General features: G+C 45.4%; 1 protein-coding gene across 2 annotated transcripts in view; it reads left to right on the forward strand.

Annotated features, from left to right (window-relative positions):
- Nucleotides 1-12327, forward strand: part of LOC308322927 (glutamate receptor 3) — a gene marked incomplete at its 3' end in the record, with an annotated part of 142922 nt that overhangs the window by 37265 nt on the left and 93330 nt on the right. For both annotated transcript variants that reach the window (XM_080774418.1, XM_080774417.1), the window contains exon 3: nt 4229-4468. In XM_080774418.1, the coding sequence (XP_080630544.1) occupies nt 4229-4468 (240 nt within the window). The remainder of the gene's footprint in view (nt 1-4228; nt 4469-12327) is intronic.

The raw sequence follows: 12327 nt of genomic DNA on the forward strand, positions 1-12327 counted from the left end.
GGGGAATTAGTACTGCATGGAGAGATATCGGTGGGCGAAGGGGAGGGGATGGAGGGAACAGATAGTGAGTGAGAGTGAAGGGAGTGGTAGGGCCAGTGCAGCATGGAGATATGCTATCGTTAAAAGGAGAGAGAGAGAGTGGGTGGAGTGAGATGGGAGGACAAGAGCAGAATGGGGCGGGGGTGAGAAGGAAGGAGACGTATCTCTTATTGAAGTCTGAGCTTGTTCAAAGCTCAGCCTAATAAGCAGCGAGCGGACGGCCGAGTGGAGCAGAGCGAGGGAGTGGGATGGAGAGGCAGGCGGCCAGAACTGCTCCCCTGGGACGGTGTTCTGCGTCGATTGGCTCTGGCCCAAATTAAGAAGACGGAATTCTGGAGAGGAACAGGGCCTCGCTCATGCATGGAGCATGCCCCCCCTCTATCTGTGTGTGTGTGTGTGTGTGTGTGTGTGTGTTTTGATAATTTTATAATTATTATTGGTTAATTTGCAAGTATGACTTGCGTCACGGCAACCACACTTGTTTATCATGAGACTGTCATACCGTATGTCCATATATTGACATTCCCATATCTGGGCTTTATATTGATGACACACTCCATATATGGAGCATGTCACGAGGAGTCGTGATCTTGATAATATAAAGATCTGTCTCCATATATTATATGGAGACAGCCATATATGGAGCCTGTCACGAGGCGTGACGGACTGACAACCATATATGGAGCATAACGCTATAACAGACAGACACACTGAGACTGACAGGTTTTCATAGTAATCTGCGACCGCTATTATTCTTTTCATTATTTAGCTGGAGGCCACTAGAACCTGTGGTGGTCTCTGTGTAACACCCGGGAATCGAACCCGGGTCTCCTGCGTGGAAAGCCACCACAATTGCCTATGGCTCAGGGGAGATATTATACTTTTGAGGGAGATATTTCACTTTTGAGGGAGATATTTCACTTTTGTGGCCATCAGGCCGAGGCTGTGAGCCACTCTGCTACACTCACCCCCCCTTTTGACTTCCTCCCACAGGGAAACCCGCAGGGCACCAATGTAAAACCCAGGAATCTAACCTGCGTCTCTCGCGTTGAAAGCCAACATCTTAACCACTAAGCCAAAGGCTTTGGCCGAGCCTACGGCTCGGGGGAGATATAGATATTAGACTGTTGAGGCCATCAATCTGAGGCTGTGAGCCACTCTGCTACAACCACTGATCTAAACAATGACCAATATCGTTCAGAGCAATATTTCGGTCAGGCTCTCTACTGTGTATGCCGGTTTGTGTGTGTGTGTGTGTGTGTGTGTGTGTGTGTGTGTGTGTGTGTGTGTGTGTGTGTGTGTGTGTGTGTGTGTGTGTGTGTGTGTGTGTGTGTGTGTGTGTGTGTGTGTGTGTGTGTGTGTGTGTGTGTGTGTGTGTGTGTGTGTGTGTGTGTGTGTGTGTGCGCGCGGTGTGTGCGCGGTGTGCGTGCGCGCACGCGCGCATGTGAGTGTGTCAGCCAGCCAAGCATGGATATGTCTACTCTCCCAGCTCAGCAGCTGGGCCAGCATGTCTGCGGTGGGACAGATAGGGGCAGGGAATGGAATTAAACAGTCCAAAGATGAGGAGGAGAGTCCCTTGATGTGTCATTTACACAGCGGCCTGGCCTCTGGCGGGGAGAGTGGAGTGCACCCTCATGCTCCTCACGTCCTGCGGCGAGTGGCCAGGGAGGTTACGGCGTACTTGTGTGACTCTTACATTTACATAGCGGTGTGCTGTCCGACAGAAACCTTGTATCTCCATATATCACCTTCTTGTTTTTTTTGTTTTTTGTCTCTTTTGCAATTGAATGCCCTACTTTGTCATATACTGTACATTGTCACACAAAATTAGCTGAAACTTTGCCAACCTAAATCCTGACAGTTTTCTGAAAAACCTACGTTTCTGCGTCAGTGGTTCTCAAACTGTTTCATGTGTATTTTCATGTGTATTTTCATATGTATTTCATATGTATTTGGCCGCCGACCCCCATCTGAATTTTTTTTATAATATGCAGCGGAGAACACTGACGTCACCAGATTTGGAGCGGCGACCCTCTGCACTGTTTGGTTAAGATTTTAAATACAACACATCACTCCCACTCCTATGCAAAACAAAACACCTGCGGTTTCCAAAGGCTAGAGCGTGGTTAAGTCTGTCCGTTGGTTTCATAACTATTTAACTAATGAAAAGTATTAACAAGAGCTTGCGACTGAAGTAAACTATAACCACATTGGAGAATGAATGAAAAGTAACTGAGTGCCAACTAACCTCGTAACACTGGACATACGAGGTTTCCAAACCGCCAGCGACAAATATACAGATCTGGGGGAATTCAACATTGGCAAAAGAAAAAGCTACATTTTCTCATCGTTTGTTCTTTCGTTCGTTCGTTTGTTTGTTTGCGCTCGTGTGTGTGTGTGTGTGTGTGTGTGTGTGTGTGTGTGTGTGTGTGTCATCCTGTCGTCCCACGCCATCAGTTGGAGAGCGTGGGATAAGACGTGTCATGTTGATAAATTGTATCCAGACTTGGTGTCCTCAGAGGATCTCGCCACACGGAAAGCCACTGTCTATCTGCTTCTCACAGCACTGTCTGTGTGTGTGCGTGCGTGCACCAGTATTACTATACTTGTGTCACACTCAACAAGAAAACTATTTAACACTGGCCAGATCTCTTCACTGACTACCTGAGCAGTGAGTGACAGGTCCCCTTTTTAAAAAGGCCAGGCCCCTCCCACTGGACCGTACCAATCCTAAATTGACTCCTAAATTTCCACACAAGCAGTTAATTTCCAATGTCCACAGAAAATACTATTTATAGACACATTTTAAAGTGTCATCATTTTACTCTCATTATAATTACCCACATAATAACGGAACCCAATTTAAACAAACCCACGGTTGGTATGGTTCAGCTTGGGTGGACTAAGCATGCTCCCCAAACAGGCACTATATAATAAGGCAGCCTGAAGCTACACTTGGGTCCTTTGTCACTGCCCAGAACCAGGAACCACTGTGGTAACAGAAGAAACAAGAGTCAAACATTTCATTCTCTGCAACTTAAACAATATAGAATAAAGGTGTGATTCAAACTTCAACCCTGTGTTGTGTGATAGCATTCATGTTATAATGTAAGTCAACAATGCTACCTGGCTTTTGTAGTGTCAGTGTCAGGGGTGTACTTTTAAGGACCAACAAGTGTTATGTGAAAATTAGACACGTCGACCATTTTCCTGCTCCTCATAAGATAAATGGTTCTGTTATGGTTACACATATGTTTAGGTTTAGATTAGGAAATATTCAGGTTATTGTTAGCAATAGCATACAATCGTAAAGGTTGTGGTAAGCTAGGGTTATTTGTTTAATTTGCCTGATTCATGCTTGTGTTGCGTGCCGGTCTCACACACCGGTAAATAGCTGATCTACAAGCTCACAAAGCTTGTAGATATCTATAAGTGCTACGATGTGTTGTGAGCTTGTAGATGTAGCCTAGATCTACATTACTATTTTCCAGCTACTTTCCAGCTATTGTCCGCTATTTTCGATGCTGACCTAAAATTGTGATGTCCTCAAGTATAGCAATACAAACGTGTGTGTGCATGCGTGTGTGTGTGCATGTGTGAGTAAGTTGGTTTACAGTTGAATGGCTTCTGACTGCGAGGAATTTGTCCTGCCTGACCATTGTTTCTGTCACACCATGAGTTCATGACAGATATACAAATAAATGCAAGTGGGGTTTTTTCTCTGCTGAATAAATGTCATCGGATGCAAATGGCCACGCTGATAAAGACTAATGCACATATTACTGCCCAACTCATTCTCCAAATTGGCTGTTATAGATTTTCCCTCGGTGTACAGAGCAAATTTCAATTCTCTCCGTACATGGGTTCTGTGTGTACTCACATGTATGTGTGTTTGTACGTGTGTATGTGTGTGTGCCTGTGTTTTTGTGTATGTACTGTAGTACAGCATGCATGCACGCACACAGACAACGGTTTAGTATCTCACATCCCCTTACTGCGGTGTTCTATGTCACTTCACCCAGTGAGAGACATCAGCTTAACGCCCCCAGAGCATTACAGATTCATATACAGCAGTGTCTATTGTTTTTACACGTTTGCAACATTCTACACACGTCTGGCTCTCTGTTAAACGCCATAAACGCCTCTAACCCTCTCTCACTGCCGTGTTTTTCTCTCTCTCTCTCAACAGTTTGCTCCCAGTTCTCCCGCGGAGTGTACGCCATCTTCGGCTTCTACGACAAGAAGTCAATGAACACGCTGACCTCCTTCTGCGGCGCCCTGCACACCTCCTTCGTCACGCCCAGTTACCCCACGGATAACGAGGTGCAGTTTGTCATCCAGATGCGACCCGCCCTGCGGGGCGCCGTGCTCAGCCTGCTCTCCCACTACAAGTGGCAGAAGTTCGTCTACCTCTACGACACCGACCGAGGTAGGTGACCGCTCAGTCGCGGGCCCCGGTTTGCGGGATTTATTTAGTTTTTTACGGCTTCAATTAACAAGAAAAGGTCCCCCCGGAGAGTGTTATGGGAGCCTAATAATAGCATCTAGCAGACCGGTATCCGCAAGAGGATGAGTTCACATGAATATTTATTGGAAGGCGTCCGGGAAGTTGGATAGACTCTTATTTAATGCTAAAAGTTTGGTGTAATTTTGAAATGTATTACATGGAGTGCAGACGCCGTCTGTGAAACTGGAAATAATTAGACTTTAGGGCCTCTGAAATTGCACACCTTGCGAGATATATAACCTTTAAAAGTGTTGTAACAGTAATGCTTCGGTTAATCTCCTGTTTAATCAGGGTGTTCATATTGGCCCGTCTCTCCTATGAAATGAGAGGTATATGCTCACAGCTGCCGCTGCTCTAAAATGGTTTCCTCAGAAAATCCCAGGCTCGTGCCAGTGGGGTTTGCTCATTGTGTCTCTTCAATAAAGGTTTTGCACAGTTCCCAGATTGCACGGCTTGGTCGAACAATAGACGTGGGGTTTAATGTGGCGTCGTAGGCCTGTTTGACACAATGTCAACATGGCCATGCGATCGGCGCTGCAATTTCGAATGTCAAGACGAGGAAATTAGCTCAATTATCGCACAATGGAATAATCGCACACCCACCCCTATACTGTAACTCTGAATTAAGATAAAGAGCACCCTGGCGTTAATGAACGGATGGTGACAGACGGCCACATTGTGCCTTGTTTCTTTGAGAAGCAACGATTGTGAGGACGCCAAATGAATTGTGTCCATTCCATGGCCATGTTGAACAGAGCAGCTCAATATGGTTCTTGTGTTTATTCGCTTATTATTAAGGTCCTGACCTGAAGGTAAGCAACCTGCCTCTTCTGCACTATAGACACTGTTCTCTGACTGGGTCTTATTTTCTGAACCCTTTCCAATGTAGCCCTCTATTCTCTCTCTGTGGGTGGATAGAAAGTGTGCTTTAGTGCCAGAGTCCCGGTGTCTCGGGACCCCCCCGGGCCTCTACAGGGTCCGCTTGGTTCTGAGAGCCTTAATCCTCCATGCAGCCTGCAGATAATGTGTGCTTAATTAGGGTCAGTCTGAGTGGAGCCCTCGCTGCAATCCCCCCCGCGGTCCCTAGCAACCAGCATGTCCTTCAGCACTGACCCACCGCCACCCAGCAACCACCAGACCACCCCCCCCCCCCCCAGGGGGTCTGCTGTCTCCTGCCGTCCATCCATCCATCCATCTCTCTGTCTGTCCCTGTCCAGGCCAGTCTAAAAGCACAGCCAAGGAAAGGAAAATATCTTTTCCAGAAAGATGATCAATAATAGTGAAAATAGCCGATCTACAAGCTTACAATGCAATCACATGTCGACACATTGTGAGCTTGTATTTGATATATGCCGGCCGTATAGGTGGCTATTCGTAATGTACGCTACTTTTCTCTTTCCTAAAAAGACATCATGGTCAAATCAAAAGTAGTGAAATGTGAAACTGTGAAAGTCCACTTCCGTATATCTGAAAGTACAAATACTCAAGTGAAGTGCAGATCGCTCAAAATATACTCGCAGTACGCGCACTGGGAACGGGTCTTAAATTACAGACACGCTGTCCTTGCCAGCGAGAGAGGGTGATGGAGCGACACGGGTAGATGCAGAAAATGGAGGAAAAGAAAAAGAGTGAGACAGGACAAAGCAAAGGAAAGAAAAATGGAGCTGTGAAAAATAAACATTTAATGAGTAAATCACAGTGTTGGCGGTCCCAGCTGTGATTGACCACCTCTGCTCTATAGCCACGTGCCAAACAGCGCTGGACGCTGCCAAAGTGCATTTACTTGAGTACTGTGCTTAAAGTATATCCTGTTAGTATCTGTAACCTACTGTACTATTGTACTATTTTGGATTATTGTGACTTTCACTCCCTTACATTTGAAAGATAAATATTATTGTACTTTTGACATTATAGTGGAATATACTGGAATATGTATACTTTTACTCAAATACTGGGGTTGAGTACATTGTCCACCACTGGTGCCAACCCCCCACCCTCCCCCCTCTCTCTTTCTCTCTCTCTCTGTCTGTACCGCCATGGTGTTGTAATACGATCTCTTATTAGTGGGAGGACATTGGCCCCAAGAGGGGATTAAAGTTGTTTATCGATGCACTCCATCCAACAACTTTGCGGGTGCAGGCGGGGGACTGTTGACACGTGGCTCATCAAGTAGACAGATGTGTCACGGACACTGTACTTCTGTTATGAGGTGGCCCGGGTCCCCTGGACATTAACCCATTCTGACCTGAGATCAGATTCATACGAGGTTTCCACTGGACACACACTGGTCTGATTAACCCATTTTGACCTGAGATCAGATTCTAAAAATGTCAGTCGTTCTTCGAATTTTTCAAAAATAGCAGACCTACAAGCTCGTATCGCGCCACTCGGTGGCGCGATATGAGCTTGTAGATCTGCTATTTTTCAATAGGTAAAGCATAACATGATGCTAACACCAAAATGGGTGCCCGGTCAGAATGGGTTAAGGACAACAGCAGGTGAGACGACAAGGGGTTGGGGGCGGATTCAAGGATTTTTCCAGTGAAGTGCGAGAAGATTTGTGGGGTGGGTGGCTGACGGCAATTTTCAGGCAGTGATTTAAAAGGTAATTTATTTCTCTTTTCCCCTCCTTTTTTTGGGTGGTGGTGGGGGGCTTTGTGCAATCGTGCACATGCTTTGAGTCACCTTGAGAACGGGCAGAAAGAACATCATTCTCTGGCGTTCCGTTGAGGCTCTGTTCTCATGCTTTTGCTGGTTCAGTTGTATGTCAAACAAAAGTATATAAATATGCAGCAGTAGTTTTCAACCCTTTTCATATCAAGGCCCATTATTTATTCGGCATTTGAGCAAATGGATGTTTATCGTTGGATAAGATTTTGCCCTGAATTCCATGCTGTATTGGTACCATAGGAGAGATATCTCTCCTATGGTACCAATACAATGACAATACATAACAATGTGTAGACGTATTGTAAATTAAGTAATACATCAACCATTTTACACTCTTCATTCAAGATCTCCATTTGGTTACCAAGTCTCCATCATTTAGTAGAATCACCAAGAACCGCTGGTGGTTCCCGGACCACCAGTGTCACCTACAGCAGTGACTCCCAACCTGTGGACCGTGAGGATATTGCAAGTGGATACCCAAATTATTTAATTTTATTGATAATTTAAACATAGGCCTAAAACAATTTCTGTGGAGAGAAAAAAAAGTCCAGGTATTTTTTCTTTAAAACCTAGAAAAATGAGTTTTCATTGTGATGCCGACAAATAACTTAAAGGATACTATATTGATTCCATCGGGGGGCTCGGTAGTGCTGTCTCCTCACAGCTAGAAGGTCCTGGGTTCGGTTCTCGCTGGGGACGCTGTGGGTGCTGGGGGCGTGTTCCCTCCTCAGCGTCATCAGTGCCCATACCCGAGGCGGTGTTGGTGAAAGGGCCTTTCTGTGTGGAGTTTGCATGTTCTCCCTGTGTTCCCTAGAGTAGGTAGGTAGCCTCACAAGAAACATGCAGTAGTCCTGGTCTCTAAACTACCTCCCCCTGGCCGGCCAGCCAGTCAGAAAGAAACTGGTCGGAATAACGTGTTCCTTCCACGCGCTACGTCCGGCCGGGGAAACTTCCCCCCTGTCAGGTGAAAAGATGCAGCTTGGACTCCTCATACATAGAAGGAAGCATGAGGTCAGTCCGCTGCCCACCGAGGTTGGCAGAATAGAAGGAAGCATGAGGTCAGTCCGCTGCCCCCCCCACCGAGGTTGGCAGAATAGAAGGAAGCATGAGGTCAGTCCACTGCCCCCCCCCCCCCCCCACCGAGGTTGGCAGAATAGAAGGAAGCATGAGGTCAGTCCGCTGCCCCCCCCCCCCCCCCACCGAGGTTGGCAGAATAGAAGGAAGCATGAGGTCAGTCCGCTGCCCCCCCCCCCCCCACCGAGGTTGGCAGAATAGAAGGAAGCATGAGGTCAGTCCGCTGCCCCCCCCCACCGAGGTTGGCAGAATAGAAGGAAGCATGAGGTCAGTCCGCTGCCCCCCCCCCCACCGAGGTTGGCAGAATAGAAGGAAGCATGAGGTCAGTCCGCTGCCCCCCCCCACCGAGGTTGGCAGAATAGAAGGAAGCATGAGGTCAGTCCGCTGCCCCCCCCCACCGAGGTTGGCAGAATAGAAGGAAGCATGAGGTCAGTCCGCTGCCCCCCAGGTTGGCAGAATAGAAGGAAGCATGAGGTCAGTCCGCTGCCCCCCCCCACCGAGGTTGGCAGAATAGAAGGAAGCATGAGGTCAGTCCGCTGCCCCCCGAGGTTGATGATGATTAAAGTTTCTTTATTAGGAAAAAGACCCCTTGAGATGTACCATCTCGTTTTCGAGGGGCTCCCAACACAGTTACATGTCACAACTTTTTTGTACATGTAAACAGTAAAACAAAACAAATTACATACACCTAACATGGACACAAAACACAAAACATTAAACATTGAAACCTTGAAAACCTTACAACCTCATTACGGCTTTGAATCCCATAATATAATGAAGCACAATATGAAGATTCTATGTCCTATACAGTGAGTGCAAAAAAATAAATAGATAAAATAAAATGTAATTAAATAATGATAATAGTAATACAAAATAAAATAAAATAATTAAATAACGGAATAAACATGGTGATATAATGGCATATTTACTGAAAGCAAGAACATACATTGGCAGAGGAAGCGCCCAGGATTACACTAGATAATTGATGAAAAAATCCATCAAACCACCAAACAGAACACCATCGATTGATTGATCATATCCTATATATTAAAATGTATTGATCATATCCTATATATTAAAATGGATTGATCATATCATAGGCTTAAGGGAGAACAGGCTGGACCTCTGTCACTATGACTATGAAAGGGGGCCTTCCTGATTACAGGGATCTCCATATATGGATTTAAAGGGACAATGTGAACTGACATATATATATTCAAATATGGGCATATCGATCAGATCGGTGGTGTGAGGTTCAAAGGCCTAAGGGCCCAAACCTCCCAAACAAAGTTAAATTGAACTTGAAAACTCTGAAAATGCACGTGACCCACCCATCTGACCACTGAGCGAACACTTTGTTAATTCAAATGGGATCTGATCCAGTAATGTTTGGGAACCACTGAGAAACCCTACTCGATAATGGAAATGGATTTATACGGCCCGTTCAAGGCTCAGACTAATGGTACTCTAATTAGCCAATGTTGACTGCTGGGCAGACTGGCTCTCTGACCTGAAGGCCAACGGAATACTTTCAAATTGAAATGACAAAGTTCAATAAAGCCATCAATATGTTTTTATCATGATGTCCTCTGCAAGTAGTTACAGGTTGCTGATAGTTATTTGCAGTAATGGACCAAGTACTCCAGAGATGTTCTGAGCTTGAAGACTGACTATTTTCACTATATTCAAAATGGGCTTGAACTGGGCTTGAACTTTTCCAGTTTCTAGAAAAGTACTAGTGGAGTCAAAAGTATACAATATTTTTCTTTGAAATCTTAGTATTTTCTCTGCTTCTTTCATTGTGTCGGATGAATAAACAAGAGCAAAGTCTTCGGCCGTAGGTCCCACTGCAATTTATTGCTTTCTCGAGTGCCTCTGCCATTTTAATTCGCATATGCTCTATAAAAGCACCGATGCACACAACCCTAGAAGCAAATGAGCAATTATTCTCCAAACCCTGCTGTTTGGGAGAAAAATATTATTTTAAATATTGTTCTACAGAAAACCAATCAAAGTAGCTCACTTCCACCGGAGGGTTTCATTCAGTCAATAAAACAGATTAATTACAACCATGCTGCGCATGCGTCTTCCTTATTGAACCAAAATAAAAAAAGGAACATTGGTGAGGGGAAAAAAAAGCTTTTAGCCCGGCAGTGTTTTTCGTCGGAGAGAGATGTTCCAGCTACGCCTTTGATGTATTAGAGGGAAATGGAGGGAAATTTGTGAACTAAATACCGGTTTGAGAGTGCTGTTTGAAAGCAGTGGTGATGAGCATGGTGCCAGTGGGATCAAGTGGAGTCATATTGAAGAGACACACTTTAGAAGCATTGCTGCTCTTCTTGTTAAGTCATTGTATGTGTGACCAGCTGCTCAACTAAACCATTGATGATAAGCACTCTCAGAAAATAGAGATTCTTATCTATCTAACTCTGTCGATTTATAGAATTATAGTATGGGTGTTTTCACCTCCAGAATTATATTCTTCGAAATACGTGGAATTACAGATCCAATAGCCTCCAAACTCTGAGCAAAATGCCCTTGAACTTGCATAACTGCATAACCCGTCATCTTTCAGGAGAGATGACGGGTCCCGGCACTGGCCTGCTCAGAGAAGAAGCACAACTGTCCTTTCCACAGACACTACTGCTGTCCACTCAAATTACTCTCCAAGCATGACCCCCGGCTAGCCGGGAAAAACGGACAGTCCTTCGTTACAGCTCCTACCTCAGCAAACGCTATTATTTATTTATAATTTTTTGTCAATTCTTCACTCTTGCAAAAAGTGAATAATATTATCCTTTGGTTTAGCTCTGGTTTAGCTCTCGGACGCAGAAGAAAGAATCCCTCTTGTAAAGCGGCTGCATGGCATGGGGCCGTGCGGGCTTGAAGTGAGATGGATTTTTGCCCTTTTTGTTCTGCCGGTCAGGTTTGGGCAGATAATTGCCAGGCCTGTGCAGCAGAGACTGATGATTACACGCTTTATTGTCTCTCCCAGGCACAATCAACCCTGATTCAGCAATCTCACCTCCACTTGATTTATGAGTCGGTGTGTATGAGTCTCTATCTATCTCTCTCTCCCTCTCTCTCTCTAATGCTGACACACATGTCCTCTTTTTCCTTCACCCTCTCCTGTTTCCAATCCCATTCTTTTGTGAATCATCGGGCCCAGCCGCCCAGTAAGTTGAAAATCTCAACTCACGGCCCACCCATCTGCATGGCCACTTAACAGTCAAGTGGTCAGACTCTGTGGGCCTGTGCATTTTCAGAGTATATTTGTTTTAATGATCAATCAATCGGACACCTGCGGTGTCCTCCTTGGCAGCAGCAGTGCTCCGCAGTAGAGAAGACATTATAATGTATTATTCCATTAGTCTTACTGACAACAACACAAAAACAGATGCTTTGGATCTTCCAAACAATTCCTCACTGGGGAAACATGTAGCGCTACAGTAATATTAGTCTGTTTTGTCTGTCTCTCTCTAGAGGGATTTATTTGTCACTCACTCATACAGGTACAATATCTGGGATGTTAAATATACGATTTGTATGATAAAATAACTGTTAAACTATTTATCTCATGTGCCCTTGTACTGGTGTGTGTGTGTGTGTGTGTGTGTGTGTGTGTGTGTGTGTGTGTGTGTGTGTGTGTGTGTGTGTGTGTGTGTGGTGCTCAGAGAGCAGGCCTGACAGTCGTCTCTTTCCTGAAGCCTTGAGGCCCACTCTCATTTTCCATTGACATTTTGGTAAATGGCAATTTTGGGGGAGAGCAATCCCACTGACATTTTGTTGGTGAGATCCAGAGCTGGCATCCATTTAGGTCGGGCGATGCTGTTGTGAGACGTGGCGATTTAAGCCTGTCTGGAATTATCGACGCGGCCTCCATCCTGTGTCACTTGATGGAGGCGGTGACAAATTAAGAACAATGCCCGGGCCCACTGCCATCTCCTTCCAACATATCGGCTAACAATCAATATTGTGAATGGGATACAGTTAGGAGGAAAATGAGCCTCACAGCACCAGCGGCTATAACAACAACA

Source organism: Protomyctophum bolini (assembly GCF_963924005.1).
Source record: "Protomyctophum bolini genome assembly, chromosome: 10".
Taxonomy (NCBI): Eukaryota; Metazoa; Chordata; class Actinopteri; order Myctophiformes; family Myctophidae; genus Protomyctophum; species Protomyctophum bolini.